Raw genomic sequence first — 20209 nt, forward strand, 5'->3', positions numbered from 1 at the left:
ACTCCTCTTGGTTTCAACATCTTTGCCTTAGAGAATGAGGGCTTTTAGTATCTACTATAAAAGCAAGGCCCTAGAAAAGTACAATCAAATAACTCCCCCCAAACTTAACCCAATACATACCTGTGACCCAAAATGGCTTTTGAAGTTACAACAGATCATGTTTCAATTAATAAGTATACTTTAGGCCTCTAGATAACAAACAATCAGCAACAATTAAGTAGATTTTATTTCATGAAAGTATTTTATATCTAAACAAGTGATATACAATAACCAACGTTTAAAATGCTTGAGGTAAATGCCTCCTAACACCGTTAGTATAAATAAGGGATTAAAAAAAAAAAAAATTAAGTGCACTCTTAATGTTTAGATCCACATATTTGTGTCTGGTTACTGCCTGGGCACACAGTGACAAAGGTACCCGAGGTGTAACTTTCATGACCATTTCCACAGGTGAAAAATGAGAGAAACATACTCGATATCATGGCTTAAAGTGCAGCAAAGAGTCAGAAAAGCAGCTGCAATAACAGTGCCACTAGCTCAGGGCCTACCAGTTTGAGAAAGTTAAAATTAAGGTTGTCCCACTAGCTTTGAAGTCTGTATCTCTTAAACAAAAAAACCCACCAAAAATCCATACTTCTCTGTCACTTTGTAAAAGGTTAACAAAACAACAGGAAATTCAGCTGCTTATCCAGGACAGCAAGTAATTTTTACAAAGTAAACTTGGAAAACTGATGTTCTGGGGTTCCTTCAGAACTGTGTAACTTTTAAATACACAATTTATGGACAGAAGTACAATTTTTAAGCCTGACAGCACCCTTTGCTCAAGTGTGAGTCAGATTTTCTTCTTTTACTGAGAGGTTTTAGGAGTTTTTCCCCAAGACAGGACTAGTATTCCAGTAAAGGATGGGAAAATACATTTTGTGCCTATTACCAAGACTTTCTGTTTTGGAATGCTGCTTCCTTAATGCCTTTACTAACATAATCCTTCCCGTGCTCCATGAATGAGCACCTGTGGGACTGTAGTTACAATCCTCACCATCAGATTTACATCAGGAATAGAACAGATTTGAAGCACAACGTAATGGCAGAGCTGAGAAAATCCAGTTTGGCCTCTGTATGCCAGAAGGACTTGTGAAAACAGCAAGTGCAAGGCTGTTTGCTGCTTGTGAACAGAGACTGCTGCTGAAAAGAACAGCCCAGCAGGTTTTATTTTTATAGTTGTTTGTGACAATACAAAGGCACCACGGGTGACCTTGTCAACACGTTGCACTGCGGTGCTGCTGACAGGAGAGATCAGCCCCATCTGCTTCAGAGGCTCCTGCAGCAGCAACCACAGTCTGCACCCAAACTCCACAGGCACATCCTGCAGTTTGTAAATACCTTGGGATAACCCCAGATGAAGCCTGGTGAGACCACTTTCAGCCCAGGCTGCCAGGTACAAATCCACTGTCCTGTCACAGTCACTCCTGTCTCAGGTCAAAATCCCAGGTTTCCATTCCACAGTGACAGCTACGACAGGGAGCTCAAGTTTTTTCCCTAAGGCTTGAAACCTGTCTCAGTTTGTGTTCAAAAAACAGCTTTTACCTATTAAATCCCAGAGCCACTCCCTAGAAGAACTGTATTCCAAAAAATCCCACTCCTAGACATAGCCACAATTACTGAAGCAGCCCAGGACAACTGCTGCAAACTTTCTTGAACAAACTTCTTATCTAGGAGACCAAATGGAAGTTTTTGCTTTAAGAGGAAATAAAGAATGACACAGTAGCTTTGCTGTCACAGATGTGTCTGAAAGTAAGCAGCCAATATTAATTACAAACAATCTACTTTCATAAATAAATATACATCCAGAAGAGTTGCCTTCCACATTCCTCTGGAATCAAAAAATGTATAATGAGTTGTTAAATATACAACATTTCAGCAAGAAGACTTTTCTAAACAAGGAAGACCAAGGCATAGCTAATTACTTGGGAATCCAACACAGAGAAAGCACCTTTTGCTGCTTGTATCTGAGGATTTATTAAAAATATATTTTCAATATAAAAGTATAAAATAATTACTACTTTGGCTTGGAAAAAAACAGCAGTGGTTCTGATTTTCAAGCAAAAAAAAAATTATCCAGTGATAATTTCCATCTAGTTCCTCCTTTTTAAAAAAAGATTCCTAAATGAGAAACAGGCAGATCTATCTCTCCAGATAATACTTGCCAGCTCATGAGAACTTTAAAAACAGTTATTGCTTTTATTTTCTTCCACGGAAGAGTCGAGTCTCATTCCTACTCATGTGGCCACACCACATCACAGTAAGACTAGTCCGGGGTGTTTAGCAAGTTACAAAATGTGTAAGTGCCACGGGAAAAAGGCGCTGGAGAAATCAGTAAAGTAATAATTACTTGGCAGCAAAACATACTGGGGAAAGTGGTGGGAAAGCTCTCGCTCCTACCATCTGTCAGGCTTTCCAGGGAGAGCAGCACCAGCACCGAAACCAAGTGCTAATTGCTGCATGTCCCAAGTAATTTGTATCATGCCATGCAATATGGATTGGACAAGCAGTATCTTCTAGTAAATGCCAACATCAAATAAACAGAGAAAAAAAAACACCTCAACAACTTCTTTACCCATTCCCAGCAAATACCCAAATGTACAATGTTATTTTCCATGTATTTATACAGCCACCATTCAGCATTAATGAGAAAATAAGCGAGACAGTGTTTACAGGAGGAGGGCTGCACGCACAGTGCAATCACACCCCACCATCCCTTCCTTCAGATAGCAAAAACTGCACGAAAGGAACATGTTTTTTCCTTCTCTAAAGGGTTAGAACAATATTTATAATCTCTCTTCAAACAGTGATCAGCAGTTCAACCCGTTCATCCACAGGGCAGTCAACGTAAGGCAGAAGCAGAACAGTGGGGTTATCTTCCTGAAGCACAGGTTTACGCAAAATTGGTAACGGCTGAGGAGACAGCATCACCTCTGTGATCCAGCTGATCCTGGAGCCGTGCAAATTCAGCAAGTTCATTCAGCTCCTGGAATTGCCTGTCTGTTTTATGGCTCACCAGTGACCGGTAGAAGTGGACTGCAAACACAATGAAAATCAATCCAAAGGGCACCATAATAGACGTGGATGCAATGGCTGCTGCCTGTCCCGACGTGATGGTAGAACTGTTGCCCTGCGGGGTATTATCAGTTTTCTTCTTTAAAGGAAGAAACTTCACCCAGCACAGCAACACCACCTCTGCAAGGAAGAGCAAAGTCCCAATGACAGTAGAAAATGCCCACGCGAGCTCGATGTGCCGGTGCATTCGCTCGTGAGGAGATTCCTTGACAGAGTTGAGATTGTGCACGTTGCTGACAGCCTCTATGTTTGGAAGAATGCAGGTGCTTATCATGAGTGCAAAAAGGTGAACTGCAACAAGGACAGTAGTGCAGGCACTGAAGGCTATCAAGAGCCCTTGAGGGTAGTCGTGTTCTGCGTCGAGCTGAACTTCCACCATGGCCACCTGAAAAGGAAGGGAGAGAGAGAGGCAGTTATCTACATTACATATTATTTGACTATAGATTATTTTAAGTTTAAACCAAAATAAGTCTGCGTTTACGTTTCTCTCCATGTCATCTGCACCCTTTTCATCAGGTTCAAATTTAGGTCTGAGCAAAAGGCCACTGGTTTTGTACTTAATGTTGTGTTGTAGAGCAAACCTTCAATATGCAGAAAAGCTGTTACAGCACAACCAGCTTGCCCACTCCAGCTCATCCCATCAAAACAGATAAACTTTGTGAATAACACACCTGGACTCCTTAAGTGAAACATTTCTTTTTTCATGTTATACTATTGAGGCAGCTTTTGATCTTTCACTATAGATTATAAATTTTGCTTAGTATTAGGAAATATTTTGTGTCCCATACACATGTAGAATGAACATCACATAAAGTCGTTTAAATATCCATAACATAAAAGCCTTCATATTTGGGTTTAACTTCTGAAGAGCAGAAGCCTTTCATGAGAAAAGATCACCTTTCCATGGGGCTCTCAGCTATATTCTTTCACTCAAGTATTTAAGCAGACTGTAGAACACAAATTGAAAACATGACAGTCTCCACAATGCCCATGGCAGCCAAACAGGCCTGTGAGAGCTGAAGAAAGACAATGACTCCAAGAAAAGATAGGACAGTGGTCCCAGGCATCACAAGCTCCTCACTCTGAAAGCCATGTCACTGCTCATCCAAAGATGAGGCAACTCATAAAGATCCTCCACTATTGTATGAGCCATCCCCTTTTATACCCTTAGATCTCCAAGTATCCTGTGCTTCAGGAGCAGAAATCAGCAATAAATAACATCACTAGGAAACTCATAAACCCAGCTCAGAATAAGGAAAATGAACTAGAATGCCTTTTTAAAGGTTTTAAAACTGTCAGGTGGTTTTATGCATGTGCAATTGATGAGTGACATTAATCCCAGCAGCTCTCCTGAATAATCTTTCCTGACAAATTTGACTTTCAGACAAAGCACTGTTCCAAAGAGGGAACAATGCACCAAGGTCTCTGTGTTCAGTGTACTTTCTCAAAGGAATTCATTAAGCAGACAAAATACATTTAAAGTGCAGAGGAAAAAAACCTAACAGTAATCTGAAATATAAGCACATCAAGCTGATAGGAAGAAAAATTCCTGAAGTGTGGGTTCATGGATGCAGGGAGGCATGGAAACCAGGACCCGAAGACAGCTGCAAAAGCAGGAAGAACATTCAAACCTCACTACTGTGCAAGAGCTGAGCCAAGCTACACCTAGTCCTGCATCCCACCTTCCTACACACGTTCCAGGACACCAGAACACCTGATCACTAATGCACCAAATCTATTAAGGCAACCAAGGGTTCTGCTCAGACATGTTTCAACAGGCATTCAAGGCCATTTGCCAATTTTTTAATTCCTTTATTGAAAGCTTTTCTTCTCATAAGCCTCACCGCTCAGTCAACCAGCGAACAGTTTCCAAGTGTTACAAGAAACTCAACAAGAAATTATATTAATGCATATACAATTCTTGCTCAAAGATTTAAAAATACCATTTTTTAGTCGTGGGAAACTTCACATTTGAGAGGATAAACATTTGGTTGTCAGGATTGCTTGTTAAGTCCCAACATACTCGTGGGATGCTGGGCTTCGTGTGTTTTTCACAGAACAATTGCAATCCTTCACCACCAAGGATTCATTTTCATACTTATCAAATTTATTTTTTTTTAAGTCTTCTGGTGTGTCTAGACTCAAAACCATCCAGCATGGCAAGGCACTTTAATTCTTCATCCTAGTAGTATGTTAACATAACTATGACACTAAGGAGATTCATTAGATAAAGACTTAATTTTCTTTTAAGAATTGATGCATTTAATTCACCAAACATCGAAGACATTTTATATTTCCATTAATCAATGCCTCCACGTAGTAATGATATCAGGCATCTGATTTTGAACTCCTTGTGTTCATGTCTGGCAGAGTAACCCCAACTTGACCTGTAAGTGAAAAATCAGTTCATGTTTTCTGTCTCCTCAAACTCTCAAGAAAGCTAATCTGGGAACTCTTTCAGTGTAAACAAGCAGAAAAACTGCCAACTCTTTTCAATTGCAAGTTTACTTCCTGGGCCAAGCTTGAGCCAGGCACCTAAAACAAAAAGCTCCATTTTTCATCATGAGGCCCCATGCCTGTTTTCTAACAGTGATGCGAAGTGGCAGAAGTTCTTCCCGCCTTTGCTCACGCTGCAATTCCAAAATAAACAGCTCCCAACAGCTCCTGTAAGGTAACATCTGCAAGAACAAGGCCCAGGTGAGGTCACCGGACATGATCCCAATCCACACAAAGCCTGAACTCACAGGTACATGCTGATGTTCCAGGCAGGATATTTTCCTGTCCAGAAGACCTGCTCAGGGCAGGGCTGCACAGTTTCCAACACAACATGTTCTGCACCTTTTCCTTCACCACTTTTAAAGCTCCTCTGAACACTTGCTGCATGATTTCCACTGCGCAGCTGCCCCGCTGCAAACGCCCTGCCCTGCTGCATAATCACAGTGTAACATGGGCTGGAAGACTCCTCAAGAGGTCATCTGGTCTAATCCCTGCTTCAAAGAAGAGCTAACTTTAACTTCAGATCATCCTACAGATATGACTGGCAGATTTACTACAGCTCTTGACAAAATTAAAGGACTCTCATGACATTAAGACTCAAGACTGAAGGCTCTCATAAGCCTAAAAATGGTGGGCATTCAGATGTTTTCAGAAGATAACTGAGTTTTGGCACATGACCATGTTAAACCTTCCACAGTCCTGGATTTCAGAGTCATGGCAGCCTGATTACTACCATATTGTAAAAAATTTAACAATTTGCCCTCTAGAAGAATCTGCATTTTAATTTTTTTTCAGTTTGATATCCTGACCAAGTTTACTTTGCTTATTTAAAATGTTCCCACGTCTTATTAGACCAGAGGGGCTTAAATAAAGCTCCTGCTTTTAAATTAAAATCATATGCTTATCAAAATCATTGCTTTTGAAATCAGTAGCCAGTGCTGCAGAGGAAAGTCACGAATGAAATGAGTGTCACAGCATCAGTGGAAATCAGCACTCCTGGCTGGCTCCCTGTTTTCCTGACAGGACTATTCACCCCAGAGAGAAAGGCTCAGAGCCAGGCTCTCACAGACTGTCTGCACCATTCATGAAGAGTTATAAACAACTCAGAGAGAGAATTGTGTATGAGCCAGAATAACTCACCGGAAATTAAAAACAGATAACTCAAAATAATGATCTTATTTCTGGTTTTATACAGAAGGGAAACTAAGCATCATTTATCCTTTAGTCCAGGATCTCGAGTCTGTAATTACTGTACGTTGCAGAATGACAAAACACATTAATATTTCCTGACACCAACAATGGAATACAAACAAGGATTTCATTTCATTTTGCTAGCAAACATGAAAAGGCAATACCCAGATGACTGGAGCAAATGCATCTTGAGGAGGTATTACCTCTGCACAGTGTAACTTAAAGTAAATCTATTCAATAAGCACAGGGCGAGATCAGCCAGAGGCTCAGTGTCACCTTTACATCCTTCAAACTATGACAGAACAGCAAGGCCCCCACATTGCCTGCCTGGCTCATCTACAACCCTGAGACAGGAACGTTCAAAGGAGCCACAAAACATTGTTTTCATGGCTGGAATAGAAGGAACTTTTCATGTGGGGGAAGATTCTTCAGCGCAGCTCTAACCCGTGAGCACCACAGCGATGTAAAAGTAAGTGGTGGCAGAAGCCACAAAGCCGGGCCTGTAACACCTTCCTGCAGGTTATAAAATGCTGCTGTTTCATGTTATTCTACAGCAATCCAGTCAAATACAGATAAAAAACTTCTACAGAGACCATTTTAGTATTTAAAACTGCAGAGTGACCTGTACTAGACAAGCACTGTGCTGCCTTGAGCACCTGTACAGCTCTGACAGCAGCGGGTCCCGTCCAGCCCTGCAGCACCTCAACACCAACTGCTGTGATGGAAATCAGATTCATAAATATTTATCACCACAGTCATTCTGCAGAATATGATGGGAGCTGCTTTCAGAAGACCATTCTGGGTATATTTCAAAGGCAAGAGTTGACAGTTCTTTGATGATATTCAATATTTGAAGTGTATACATTCCCATCTAGACAAAGCCCAGCCAGCTTGAAGCACTCAAAGTATTAAAAAGAAAATTGTGCTGTCTGGTAAATAACTTCCTCCAAATCCTATTTATAATGAAGCCAACCACAGTGTATAATTCAGACCCCTAGTTTTGACTCAGCTATTTCCACAAAGCTGTTAATTGGTGGCAAGAGGTGACATTGAGTTTTCCACTTTGATGACTATCGGGATCTAACAACTTCCTTTGATTCCTGACTCCCATATCATGACATTGTCATACTACTGTGTGATGCATCCCTGGTGACAAAATTACACCAACAAGTCAGATTAATTGTTCGAACAAAAATAACCTGCCAGCAGCCTGTCTCCTCTGGAGCTCTCAATTCTGCTGCTCTAGGTGTGGATGAGCCAGTGCTTGCAGTATTGGATACAATCTGCAAAATATTTCCAGCATTCAAATAAACTGGACTGGGAAATAAAAACAGATAAAGCCAGGCATGAGGGAGAAAAATATCATACATCAATATCTGGGGTATAACACAGAAGTGAAAAATACCTGATGCCCTCACCGGTACATGGAGGGAATCCTCCATTCTTCCATGGACTGCACACACCCTACAATCTCTTTACCTCTAACAATTTGGGGGATTGATATTACTTGCTGGCCCCATAAACTGGGAAATTGTACTAAATGAAGATGATAAGCCTCATGGATTTTCCCTCAGACATATGGCACTGGATGATAGCATCCATGGAAACCTGCATGGAGGAAATGCTCGGGTTCACTGGCGGGAGCTCTGCTCCCACAGCAGTTGCCAACACCAGACCCTGCAACTGCTTCTTAAGTTCACACACGGTGGCAAATCCTCACGAGCAGCTCTGAAACAAAACTAACTGTAAAACAGGTTTTTAATCTTCTCTGAGGAAACGTGACACTTCAGGGCTTGAAACCTGGCTGAGCACTTCATACTCCACATCAGTGACCGAGGCAATCTCGGGCCTTTGGCACGGTTCGTTTCCCCACGGCACGCGGAACCAATCCTGAGGGAATAAACTGTGCAAAATGGCTGCAGTTATACACAAAAAGGGAACTGTTTAGCAGGGATAAACTTTGCTCATACTACAGGATGCAAGCACTGTTTAACCAAAGAGCAAGGATCAATAGGGCTGGCTTGGAAACCAGCACATTCCACTCCTGACAATTCCCATCAATTCACTGGGTGGTCCTGGATGTGTCATTTAAGCTCGTTCTTCCTTGTGTGATAGGGAAAATAGAGGAACAGTGAGGCTTCCTTGCTGTTGTAGCTTTGATCCAAGACTAGATTGTACTTCAGCAGCATTTTATTCAAATATCAGGTGCCAAAGAACCCGCTGCAGTCAGGAAACAAGGCATAGGTGTGACAGCAGAACAGCTTTTCAAGGCAGAAAGGCAACTCTAAAAGATAAGGAAAGTTTTTAAAAAGAAAACTAAAAATACTTGAATGTTAAGTCAGCTCTTCTGAAAACAGACTAGGAAGTCTCAGCTAGAGAACTGTCCATCAGAGCAAAACCAAAGAGGTTACAGGTGGATTTTCAGTGAGATCTTGTAAAAGGAAGAAAAAAAATCGATGTTTTTAAGGGGGAACTTCAGAAAAATTAAAGTATGAATGTTCACACATAACATTCCTGGACACTGGAGATTCTGTTAATCAGAACAAAGTGGCTTTTTCCTGAAATACCCTAAACAACAAACTGAAAAGCAGCAGTTTTCAACCAAACTAGAATTATTCTAAAGAATCAAGAAGGAAGTAAAAGAAGCCTCACCTCATACATCCATGGACTTGGAGAGTCCACATACTATATATTTAGAGAAAACTCAAAGGAATTTAAGACATTAAGTACAACTTTAAAACAACAGCATTTACATTGAGATGCAACCTCACTTAAATGAAAATTTGTAAAAACCAACAAACAACAGGTTTTTTTTCCTTCTTCTCTCTGACTCGAGCAGCCACCCTGACAAACTGCTCTGACACAGGAGAGGGGATGTACAACAAGGAAAACTCATTAAGCAGGAGCAGCGAGTGAGTGAGCTCCCGGCTGGATGCGTTTCCCAAGGAGAACCAACTCAAACACGCCACACGAACACAGCCGCCTGTCACTCAAACCAACAGCAGTTCCACCACCTCCCCGAAGAGCTGTGGTCTGTTTTTAGCCATTGAAGGAGGACAGTGACATTTATTTGACCGTCAGAAGGCTGCTGTGTTTCCCGACAGCATCAATGGAACAATGGCTCTGGAGGGGAGTAAATCCTACGGCTGAAAATACCCAGTATGTTAAAAGAGGGTCAAAAAATTAAGACAAAGCAAGTCAGAGCAGCGCAATTCGGTATTTCTAAACTATGAGGCGTTTTTAACAGATGCATGAAGGGGCTGAGGGCAGAGTTTGCAGCTTCGTAGGTCAGAGGACTGGACTGATGGGGAAGTCGGTAAGTAACCGTATTTCCACCTATATGGAGCTTTCATCTAAGACAATTCGGATTACTACACTGGGTTACCTCACATCAAACCCGAAAGCAAAACACAACAAAACCCATTCCTAAACCACGCACTAAACTGCAAAGTAAGCAACACCTCTGGTTTCCGTAACTAAAAAATGAGAAACTTCGCAACTGCAAAGGGTTGATAACGGATGTAACGAGTCGGAGAGAGACCGCCAACTTCAATCAGTTGTTTTTCTTAATTTATCTGAAAGCAGCTCCAGTGCAACTGCTGCACAAAGCGTGCGGTCCGGGAAGCGGAGCGGGAGGGGAAGCACCGCAACCCAGGCAGCGCTGCGGGGCACCGGGCCCGGCCTTTCGCACCTGACACCGGAGTGAACCCAAACCCCGAAATACGCCCCGGTGATCTCGCGCTCACCGCCCTGCGGGGCTGCCCGCGGCACACGCGGCTTCTGCGGCCCCGAGCATCCTCCGCGGGGAAGATCCGCTACGATCCAACAAACCCTGCACTGTCCGGCGGAGGTAAAAGCGGAGAGGCAGCTCCTAATTCATCGCGTGAAGCTCTGCAGAGCAAACGAACCCCCGGGCACCCCGCACGGACCCGCTGCTTCCGGGGCGCCCCGCGCCTCCGCCGCTGCCCGGGAGCACTGCCAGGGAAGGGGCTGCAGCGCCCACCCCGGTCCCCAGGGAGCATCCACCGCAGCGGGGACAGCGCCCGGCCCCGGCCCGTCCCCGCCCCGCTGCAGCCACAGCCGCGGGGAGGCGACGAGCACCGGTCGGCACCAGGAGAAGCGGTGGCAGCGCTCCCCGCCCCGGCCCCGAGCCGCCCCCTCGCCCGCCGGGCCAGGCCGGGCGCTCACCATGGCGAAGCCGGAGAGCAGCGCGGAGGTGCGGCTGGAGGCTTTCAGCTTGGCGCGGCTCAGGTAGAGCTTCCGCCAGGACAGTGCCTGCATCGAGTGCTCGTTCAGGCTCATGGGCTCGGGGCGGCGGGCGGAGGGGCGCGGCGGAGCGGAGCGGGGCGGCAGGCGCGACTGGTCGGTGCGGAGCGGGCCGGGCCGCGCTAACACCCCATGGCGGCGCCGCGGCTCTGCCGGGCCGGGGCCGCGCCCGCCGCACGCTCCGCGAGGCTGCGCACCCCGCCCGCGGCCCCGCCCGCGGCACACCATTGGGTGGTGCGTCTGTCCACGCCCTTCAGGCCCGCCCCGCCGCCATCTCATTGGCCCGCGCGGAAGGAGCCGGCCCCGCCCCGCGCCGCCGCTTCCCGGCAGCCTCGAGGGACACGCTGAGGGCGGGCGGCGCGCGCCGGGGGCGCTGTGCGCTGCGGCCGCCAGGGGGCGCCACGGGGAGGGGTCACCGCCCCTGCCCCTGAGGGACCCCCGGCCCTGCCCTTGAGGGAGCCCCCCCTGAGGGAGCCCCGGCTTCTGTCCATGAGGGGCTCCAGCCCCTGAGGAAGCCGCGGTCCCTCGGCGGGTCTGTACGGTCGAACCCCCGCGCCAAGCCCCGGCTGGAGCCCCGGGCGCGTTCTCCCGGTGAGCAGCTCGGTTGAAGCTGGAGTTGAATCTGAGTAGCAGAGTTAAATCTGTAGCTCCCGGGGGGCTCGTGCCCCCCAGCCCCCTGTGGGGCCCCTGTGCTCGGGGCAGACAGGACGGGGTGTCCTCCCCTCAGAACAACCACAAAGCCTGGTCTCAACCCCTTCCTGCTGCAGACTCCCCTCCTGAAAAGCTGAAACATTTAACCTATGTATGTCCTGGGGTGAGGGTCCACCCTCACTTCCACTTAACACTGATCCACCTAATCCTTTGTCACGTAGTTCAGGTCTTCACATTCTGTAGGCCCAGAGCTCCTGATAAACCCGTTTTTATCAGCAAGTGGTTGATAAGGTTGATTAAGCAGAACATTTCAACAGATAGACATGCTAGTGTTGAAAGATGTTTTATTACCATGTTCACATAAACCCTTTAAACCTCAATTTATTTTTTCTCTGTTTTACAGAGGGGAAAAATGAGGTGTAGAGCAGAACTCCCCAGCTAACACATGGCACAGTTATGAAGATTATTCCTGAAAAGGTGAGGCCATACAGTGCTTGAGCCGTATCAAATTTGTGGGTCGGGAGTCAGAAACAAACCTGTTGCTATCGATTTCCAGTAAGAAAAATATAATTCGAACAATAGAAATAATACTGGACTATTTACAGGCACATGGGTGGTCACATACAGCTGAATCCATGCTAGTTCCATTAGCGACCAAAAGCATTGGTTATTTTGTATTGCCTTGACATTTAAAACCCTGCAGATTGTCGTTAACATTTTTGCTCTGTTCCTCTCTTCACACCTTTCTGATTTGCAAGGTCGTTCATTTACTAAAGCACAGAAAAGAACAATCTGTACCAACAAGGTCACTGGATGCTTTTCATTTACAAGGCATTCTTTTTAAAAAGATGTAGTTGAAGCATCCAAGAAGAACAGTCTTAACGATTTGAAGTCTTCAGAGGCATTCTGAAACAACCGTTTATTACCACCTAGATTTGATCTCCTTCCCTTCTCAGGAAATAAACACAGTCATCTTCTTGTTATAAACAACTTTGGGTGAGATTTTTATCTACAGAGGCTTTAAAACACCTCTGTAGAAGAACAAGCCTTTGCTCTTGTATCACTGACTCCATGGAGTGTTGTCCACCTTCTTTCTCCTTTATGGGTGACAGTACTGCTGTGTAGGGGTGGATTTGGCACCATTAGTTTTGTGGTTGGACTCATGATCTTAAAGGTTTTTTCCAACCAGAATGATTCTAGGATTATAAAATACTACTGTTTCTTTGGCGTGCTTTAATTCTTAAAAAACAAACAAACAAACAAATAAACAAACAAAACCCCCAGAAGACCTCATCCCACAACCAGCATTTTCTGTGTTCCCCACTGGTGCCTGAGGCTGTCTGAGCACCACATGGCAAAGCAGTGAGTAACAAACTGATTGTGATTTCTTTATGACTTTTTCTTGGGAGACATGATAACTATCAAAAAACAGTAACATAAAACTCCACATCTCAAACAAACATTTAAGTCTCTGTCATTTAGTTCCCACGGAATCATGAATTTAGGAATATTTTACACTGCAGCTCATAAGCCATGGCATGTTTCTGTACATGTACATAAACAACATGGATATTTCACTATTTCTTCTTGTTTCTGCACAAAATTATGGTTGAACTGTTACATCATGGGCCAGTACTATTGCACTAATAACACCTGGGTCTTGACCTGTTCCCTAAAAACAGATTTCTCTAAAGAAAAAAAAAACAGAACACCTTCAAAGAGACATAAATCTGAGGACTTCAAGTGTCTTTCTAAATAATTGTGTTAAAATAGGCTCTCTGAACCCACTGTTCCACTATTTTTCTGTCCATCACTCTTTTTCCTGTTTATTGGGAAGGGTTTTGAAAGATACAACAGCACTGCACACTGATCTACTGCTGGGTTCATATTACATTCAAAGAAAGAGTATGGAAAAGGACCTACAGAATCAGCAAAGAAATCTCACCTCATCTCCTTTTTCAAACCAAACCCATGTGTCATTCTAAGCTTCAAGCCCCAGTGCTGTAGCTTTGAAACGACCATCTCCTTTCCTATATGAAATTTAAAAATCGGTTTGTTAAACTGGAAAACACAAATTAAGGGTCAAGCTTTCTTCTGCAACTAAAACACAAGGACTGTGGCAGTGCACCCTTTTCCCCCTTTCTGTTCCATTTCACAGCTCCATTCTGAGGCACAAACTAAACAGGATACATGATTTTATTCCCAACTCTATTACTCATTATTACACACCTCTACACTGCCACTCCAGAGTTAGCTGAAACTAAGAGTCAGCCCTGCTTAATTAACTCTTAGAAATGTGTCAGTGAGTCCTGAAGCCACGCTGGGGCTCAGAGCCGGGCTTTGCTGTCACCTGTGACCCGTGCAATTGCAGAAGGCCACCATAAGGGTGTAGTCCTGCCCTCTCCCTTCATCTCACCCCTCTCCAGCCCGTGGATCGCACTCAAATGGCTACTGAGCTTCAGTGAACTGACCTAATGAAAGAAACATTTTTTTTTTTTTTTTTCTTAATGGCTGAGTTTTCTGCTGGATCAGGTCACTGAACTGACTTGCCTCGTGGCTCCACGAAGGAAAGCAGGGGAAGTGAGGGATGGACACGCAAGAGAAAGGGAACGGGCCCTTTCAGCAGCAGGCTGTTATTACCCCTAATTAGAGGTAATGTCAACCCATTCTCTGGATCATTTATGCATGAACACAATCGGAGCAGGTGGCAGAAGTCCAAGTTTCTTTCCAGAGAGCCCTGAGAAATCTGTAGACTGTCACAAGGATACTCATAGTTCTTTGCTTTGCCTGCTAAAAATGTACTTCTGTATTTTCTGTAGGAGGCTGAATAGGTTCGCTGAGTACCCTGTGATTAATGTGATCCGGTGCTGAGCACGCCGCGGTGCTGCCCTCGCCAGAGCAGCTTTTCTAAAACCTATCTCCAGCTTCACATGCAAATCAGCACTTCCATTTGTTCCTGTTGCTGTACCCAAACCGAATCAGGGCACCCCAAAGTGGAAATCATGGCAGTTCTGCATTAAAAACGACACATTTGAAGTTGCAAAAGGCAAATAAAGGGTTGTCAGCAATCCCAAGGAGGTTAAGGCAAACATCTCTTCAAATCTCATCTGAAGCAGAGCTTAAAGTTTAGTTAATGGAATTTCTGCAGGGGAAAGATTTGGACGTGTCATATCTAGGAAAAAAATTGTATTTTAACTTCCTTCAGAAACCAATGAAATAGTTAAATATCTCATCTTCCATCTTAACCTATGGTAAGGTGTAGAATGGTAGGTCTTACAGGATAAAAAATATTTAAAAAAATGTTTTAAGATTAGTTCAGTCTATTCTATCCAATGGGAAGTAACTATGTTTTAGAGGTCAGTGGGGTGAAATGAACCCATTTCTTCATTCAGCCTTCCTAGGCACAGCACTTCAGTTCTGGTTTTAGCAAGAGCTCTGCAGTACAAGGTTAATTAAATGACAGCTCCTAGTTTCACAATAACAAGGTCAGGATCCAGGCCATAGCATGATTAGATCTTAAATACTTTATGTTACATTAATATCCAGCAAAGAAAGTTTTAGTGCTTTTTTCAGAGTTTGGCCCAGCCCCTTTCCCAACAACGACTGCTCCCTTTCCACAGGATGGATACTGTGGTCTTGATACTGTATCACAGTGTTAATATGAGTGGTTTTCCCATATTTTTGACTGTGAAGAAGACCAGGTTTGTATCAGCCCTGGGCTGTCCCATTCCAAGCGCTGCCTGATGGGGCCCAGCTCTGGGCACTTTTGGAAAACTCTGGCATGATCTGCTCAGCAGGGAAACCAGCCCCCAACCCTCAGCAGCCAGCACTTTAATCTGGGTCCTGCAGCACAGGGGTTTAATATTGCTTCTAAATGCTTTTATCCTACCTAATGCAGCTGTGGATATGGACATTCTCATCATCCACAGCCTACCTCCCCCCCTTTTTTCCCTAGTTCTTTTGAGACTTTTTTTTGTAATTAATACAGAGATTATTTCCATGGTACAATGAACTGCAGTTGACTAGGAATCATTTCTGTCTTAAAACAAGGTTAAACAAGTGTTTTCTATTTTTGGAGATCTATAGATAGAAATTGTGGTATTTCTGAAACATTTACTTCCACACTTCCATAATGTGCTCTGGTGTTTCCAGGTGTATGTGATGGATACAGTCCTTGATGGGTTTGCTTGATACACCAAGAGTCTAAGATTGTTCGTGTCTGAAAAAGAATATTTAGAAAAATGAGTTGATTTTCTTTTATGTCTCTGTTCTGTCTCTTTTGGTGGACTTTTTTGGAATGGATGGATGATGTGTTTTTTGCTGATGATTCTCTAGAAACATCCATTTATCTTGTACTCTGGCCTCAATCCTACAGATGTACACGTGTATTTAATTTTAAGTTTGAGTAATCTTGGCTGAAAGGTTGAGATACGTACATATCTCCTCAGGATTATGGATTAATAATGCACTTGCTCCAACAGACATCTGGAATCCACACTTCAATATATAGCCTATAAAACACTTCCATACGATAATAAAGTTCAATCATCTGCAAATAGGGAGATGTTAGAGAAAGATTACATGATTTTTCAAGTTTCTGCAAACAATTCTTGGCAGAAGCAGGAGGAGAAGCTCATTCCCTTAAATCCTGTTAGAATTCTGTGCTCTCCTGCCTTTATCCACATGTCATGCATCATTAAAATAGGGATCTTTGCAAAGAGATGAACAGCAAGGCCTGCAAAGTTGAATTTTAATGTGCTTTACATTTTGCATCATACTCAATGTATTTCATATAGTACCTAGGACGTTTAACTGATTGCAAAAAGCAAACCAGAGGAGCACTGCCAAAAGCCATCAGCCCCGGGCCTGGGCTTGGGTACCCTTTGATGTTCCCTTTCTTGGGGGGTGTGGAGGGGAGGTAAAGGATGTCACTTCAGAGAGGAGCCACGCTGTGGAACCTGGAGGCTGTTCAAAACCTGCACTCTGACCCTGCTATTGCAATCAGATGGTCCCAATATTTGCTCAGCATCAAGTCAGAGTAGCTGTGAGTGGGTGTTGTAGAAATGAGATCCACCGATACTTTTAGGAATTGCAGCATCTCCATCCTGCAGACTTTTTGTATCAGCAGCTACTTCAGAGCGTTTTTACCTAGTTTTTCAGGGGATTTCTAACTATCTGTTCTAAATGCTTATTACAAAGGCAATTCTGCTTTATTTAAGACATATTTAACACCATCTATAATCCATTATAGGTTTTATGGCCGGTTCTCACCAGACACGTGGGTGCAGTGCTGGGAGCGGTGCCGGGGCGCAGTTACCGCCGAGCCGCACGTGCGGCAGAGACACAGAGCGAAGCTACCACCACAATAACCCCAGGTCTGCATATTATAAGATTATTTTCAAATGTTTGCCACATTCACTCGCCACTCTTTACCCCGGCTTTACGCCGTTGGGGCCGGACACCGGCGCGGAGCCCAAATTCTCCCCGGTTAAGCGGAACCGCTCAACTCTTGGGGCACGTCCCGGGCGCTGCGGTACCAACCCTGGGACCATCCGCGCCTTTGTGGGGCCCCGTCCCCGTCCCCCCGCGGCCGCTCAGCGCCTGCGTGCCGAGCACTCGTGACCGAGCCCCGCACGGCGGGGCCGGCGGCCAGACCAGGGCTGGTACCGCCCCGGTACCCCGGGCATTCCCCTCGTATCCCAGCCAGCCTAGCGCCGGTACCGCCCCGGTACCCCGGGCATTCCCCCCATCCCGGCCGGCCCAGCGCCGGTACAGCCCCGGTGCCTCGGGCATTCCCCCCATCCCGGCCGGCCCAGCGCCGGTACCGCCCCGATCCCCCGCCAGCCCTGAGTCGGTACCGCCCCGGTACCTCGGCCAGCCCCCCATCCCGGCCAGCCCCCCGCCGGTCCTGTGCGGTGCCCCCGGCCATCAAACCCCGCAGCGCCGGTACCGAGCCGTGTCCCCGGTCCGCCCCCCCGTCACCCCCCCGGCCCCGCCGCTGTTTACGTTCCGGGCACTGCGACGCCTGCGCCCCCGCTCCGCACGCAGCGCCTGAACATGGTTCCTTAGGACTTTGCAAAAGGCATCGCCGCCGCCCCCCTCCCCTTCCCTCCCCCTCCTCCCCCCCCGAAAAAAAAAAAAAAGTGCTGGTGCAAAATTGCAAAACTTTAGCGAGCCCTGGATGGCTTTTGTTTTGCCTCCTCCCCATTTGGGCCAAAAATGCAGGACAGGAACTGTTGACAAATAAGTGATGAAACTCTCAAAAAAAATGGAGGCAAAGAAAGACTCTGGAAGAAGATTGGTGTGTAGCTGGCTTCGGTCTCTTTCCTATTCGTGCCTTTTAATTGATTTTGCTTAATTGTTTGCAAAGGGAGCAATGCATGCGGGACGTAGGCAGAGGAGCGACTTAGTTTGCAAGCGCGCGGCTGAGGCAGCGGGGAAGGGGCGGAATGGAACCGAGGGAAGGGCAGGGTGGGACGATCACGGATTATTTTTTTTTTTTCCGGTGGGTGCGGGTTTGTGCTGATCCACCGCGCGTGTCCGCGGGGCTGTGCGGGGCGGGAGAGCTGCCGGGACGGGGGGCAGAGCCGCCGGCGGCAGCCGGTGCACCGGGGTCCCCCCGCTCCAGCGGGGACCTACCTTGTGCGCGGCCGGTCCCCGCCGCCTCCAGCCGCGGCTCCGCGCCCGCCGCAGCTTCCCCGGGGCAGCGGCACCGGCCTCGGCCGGGCCTACCCCGCCATCCCCCGCATTGCACTCGCTGCAGTCCCTCGCCCGCGGACCCCCGCGCTCCCGGCGCTGTCGGGCGTGCGGGGGGGGGGGGGGGGGGGGGGGGAGCGGGCGGGGGCTGCGCATCCATCGCGGCGTTACATAAAGCGATCTGGTTTTTAAATCGCCGCTTCCGGTGTGACTATGGAAACACTCGGATTATGTAAATACCGAAACCTGGATGCTGGGCATCATCAGATACGATGATTCGCCCCCCTTCCCTTCCCCGGGGAATTAGCTTGTGCTCACGTGCAAAAATAATAATCATAATAAAAATGATCCGGTTGCTAACGAGCGTTGGCCGCCGTTCACGGTTTTTTACGGGATTGCAAAACGCATCGGTGCTATAGCTTGTGAATTGTCGGCGAGTTACGTGTCCCCCGCTCGCCTTTCAGCGCCAGCCCCTGCTCAGCAGCCCAAGTTTGAGTTTTCCTGCAGCCAAGCACCTGTTATTCCTGCCGAGTTCCGTGTCACGAGATGGAAAAGGTTGTGCATGCAGCTGTGTTGGAGCTTGTTTGGGTTCAGGTTTTGTTCAGTTTGTGTCTTGCCATCTTAATTATTTCCCCTGGAATGTGTTTATCAAACCGTTTTGCACGATCCGTGCGCTTTCCTCGCTTTTTTTCTTTTCCGGACAATGTGTTTTATTTGGGGTTTCTGTATGTGTTTTCTAGCGCTGCATCGGCCGGAGGCGGTACGATGAGAACGAGGACCTCTCGGACGTGGAGGAAATTGTGAGCATCAGGAGTTTCAATTTGGAAGAGAAATTAAAGAGTAAAATGTACCACGGGGATTTCGTGCACGCCATGGACGGCAAAGGTAACTCAGCCGGGCCGGGGCCGCGCTCGCCGCCAGCTCCACGTGCAGCTCCGCGCCGGCTTCGGATTTCGCGCCCGTGCCCCTGCCCGGGGATCCGGTGACGCCGCCGGCCCGAGGGGAAGCACGGGGAGGCTGCTGTGCGGGGCCCTGCAGCCCGCACCGCCCCGGGGGGGCTGCCCCGGCCCGTCCCCCCGCACTCGGAGAGCGGCTTTAGTCCCGCCGCGGTGCCGGGATGAGCGCGGTGATCCATGGCAGCTCCCCCCGCCTGCCCCGCCACCGTGACCCCAACGCACCACCGGGATGTTCAGGAATTAGGTCCTGGCACGGGAGAGGCCGAAACCCCAGCCCCCACTTAGCCGGAGGTGATTCCTGCTCCCCCTCCGCCCCCTCTTGAATCCAGGACCCCTTTTGCGAAAGGGTGCGACTGATGAGCCTGTTGGCCAGGCTCGGAGACTTTACAGTCAATAACTTCTTTGTGAGCCTATCATATATTAAATTACAGCGCTGCCCTCCCCAAAGTGACTTGCTTTGCTGAGGTGACTTGAATTCCGGAGCGGTAAGCAGAGCCAGACAGCCCAGCTCTGCCGCACGGCTCCCTGGCAGGAAGGAGAACGGGAGAGGTTTGCCCGGGAATCAAACAGGCCCGGGGGGTTGCAGGTCACCTTTATTTACCGCTGCACTGTTGACACGGATCCCCATCCCAGATGGCTATCACTGAAACTCGGCTGAGGACGCCTGTCTGAGCTGCCTTTCTGAGGAAAGAGAAGTTTTGGCTGTAATCCTCCTGAAATTGCTCTGAGTGCGGAGCCACTAATTGAGTTTAGAAAATTTCCTTTTCTCCCCTAGGCTTAGTTTTCCATGAGCATTTTAAGCTCCTTTTAGAAAAGTTGATGCGGTGAAGAAATTAAAT

At 46.8% G+C, this 20209-nt stretch overlaps 2 protein-coding genes across 7 annotated transcripts in view; one reads left to right on the plus strand and one right to left on the minus strand.

The window, feature by feature from the left end:
* Positions 1 to 208: 208 nt before the first annotated feature.
* On the minus strand, positions 209 to 11240 carry ORAI1 (ORAI calcium release-activated calcium modulator 1). The gene is made up of 2 exons (XM_032705886.1): positions 10990 to 11240; positions 209 to 3499 (listed from the first exon to the last, which is right to left on the minus strand). The coding sequence occupies exons 1-2, from the start codon at positions 11101 to 11103 to the stop codon at positions 2933 to 2935; spliced, it is 681 nt and encodes a 226-aa protein (XP_032561777.1). The 5' UTR covers positions 11104 to 11240; the 3' UTR covers positions 209 to 2932.
* Positions 11241 to 11527: 287 nt separating this feature from the next.
* The window catches only part of KDM2B (lysine demethylase 2B), a 116782-nt gene continuing 108100 nt past the window's right edge, over positions 11528 to 20209 (plus strand). For 4 of the 6 annotated variants that reach the window (XM_032705531.1, XM_032705534.1, XM_032705532.1 and 1 more), the window contains exons 1-2: positions 17761 to 18019; positions 19155 to 19299. In XM_032705531.1, the coding sequence (XP_032561422.1) occupies positions 17969 to 18019; positions 19155 to 19299 (196 nt within the window). In that variant the 5' untranslated portion in view covers positions 17761 to 17968. Of the gene's footprint in view, positions 11659 to 12121; positions 12196 to 16969; positions 17094 to 17760; positions 18020 to 18790; positions 18970 to 19154; positions 19300 to 20209 lie in introns of those variants that run through there. The other 2 variants (XM_032705535.1, XM_032705533.1) reach the window with 2 other exon arrangements.

Source organism: Chiroxiphia lanceolata, chromosome 18, assembly GCF_009829145.1.
Source record: "Chiroxiphia lanceolata isolate bChiLan1 chromosome 18, bChiLan1.pri, whole genome shotgun sequence".
In the NCBI taxonomy this organism is placed as follows: Eukaryota; Metazoa; Chordata; class Aves; order Passeriformes; family Pipridae; genus Chiroxiphia; species Chiroxiphia lanceolata.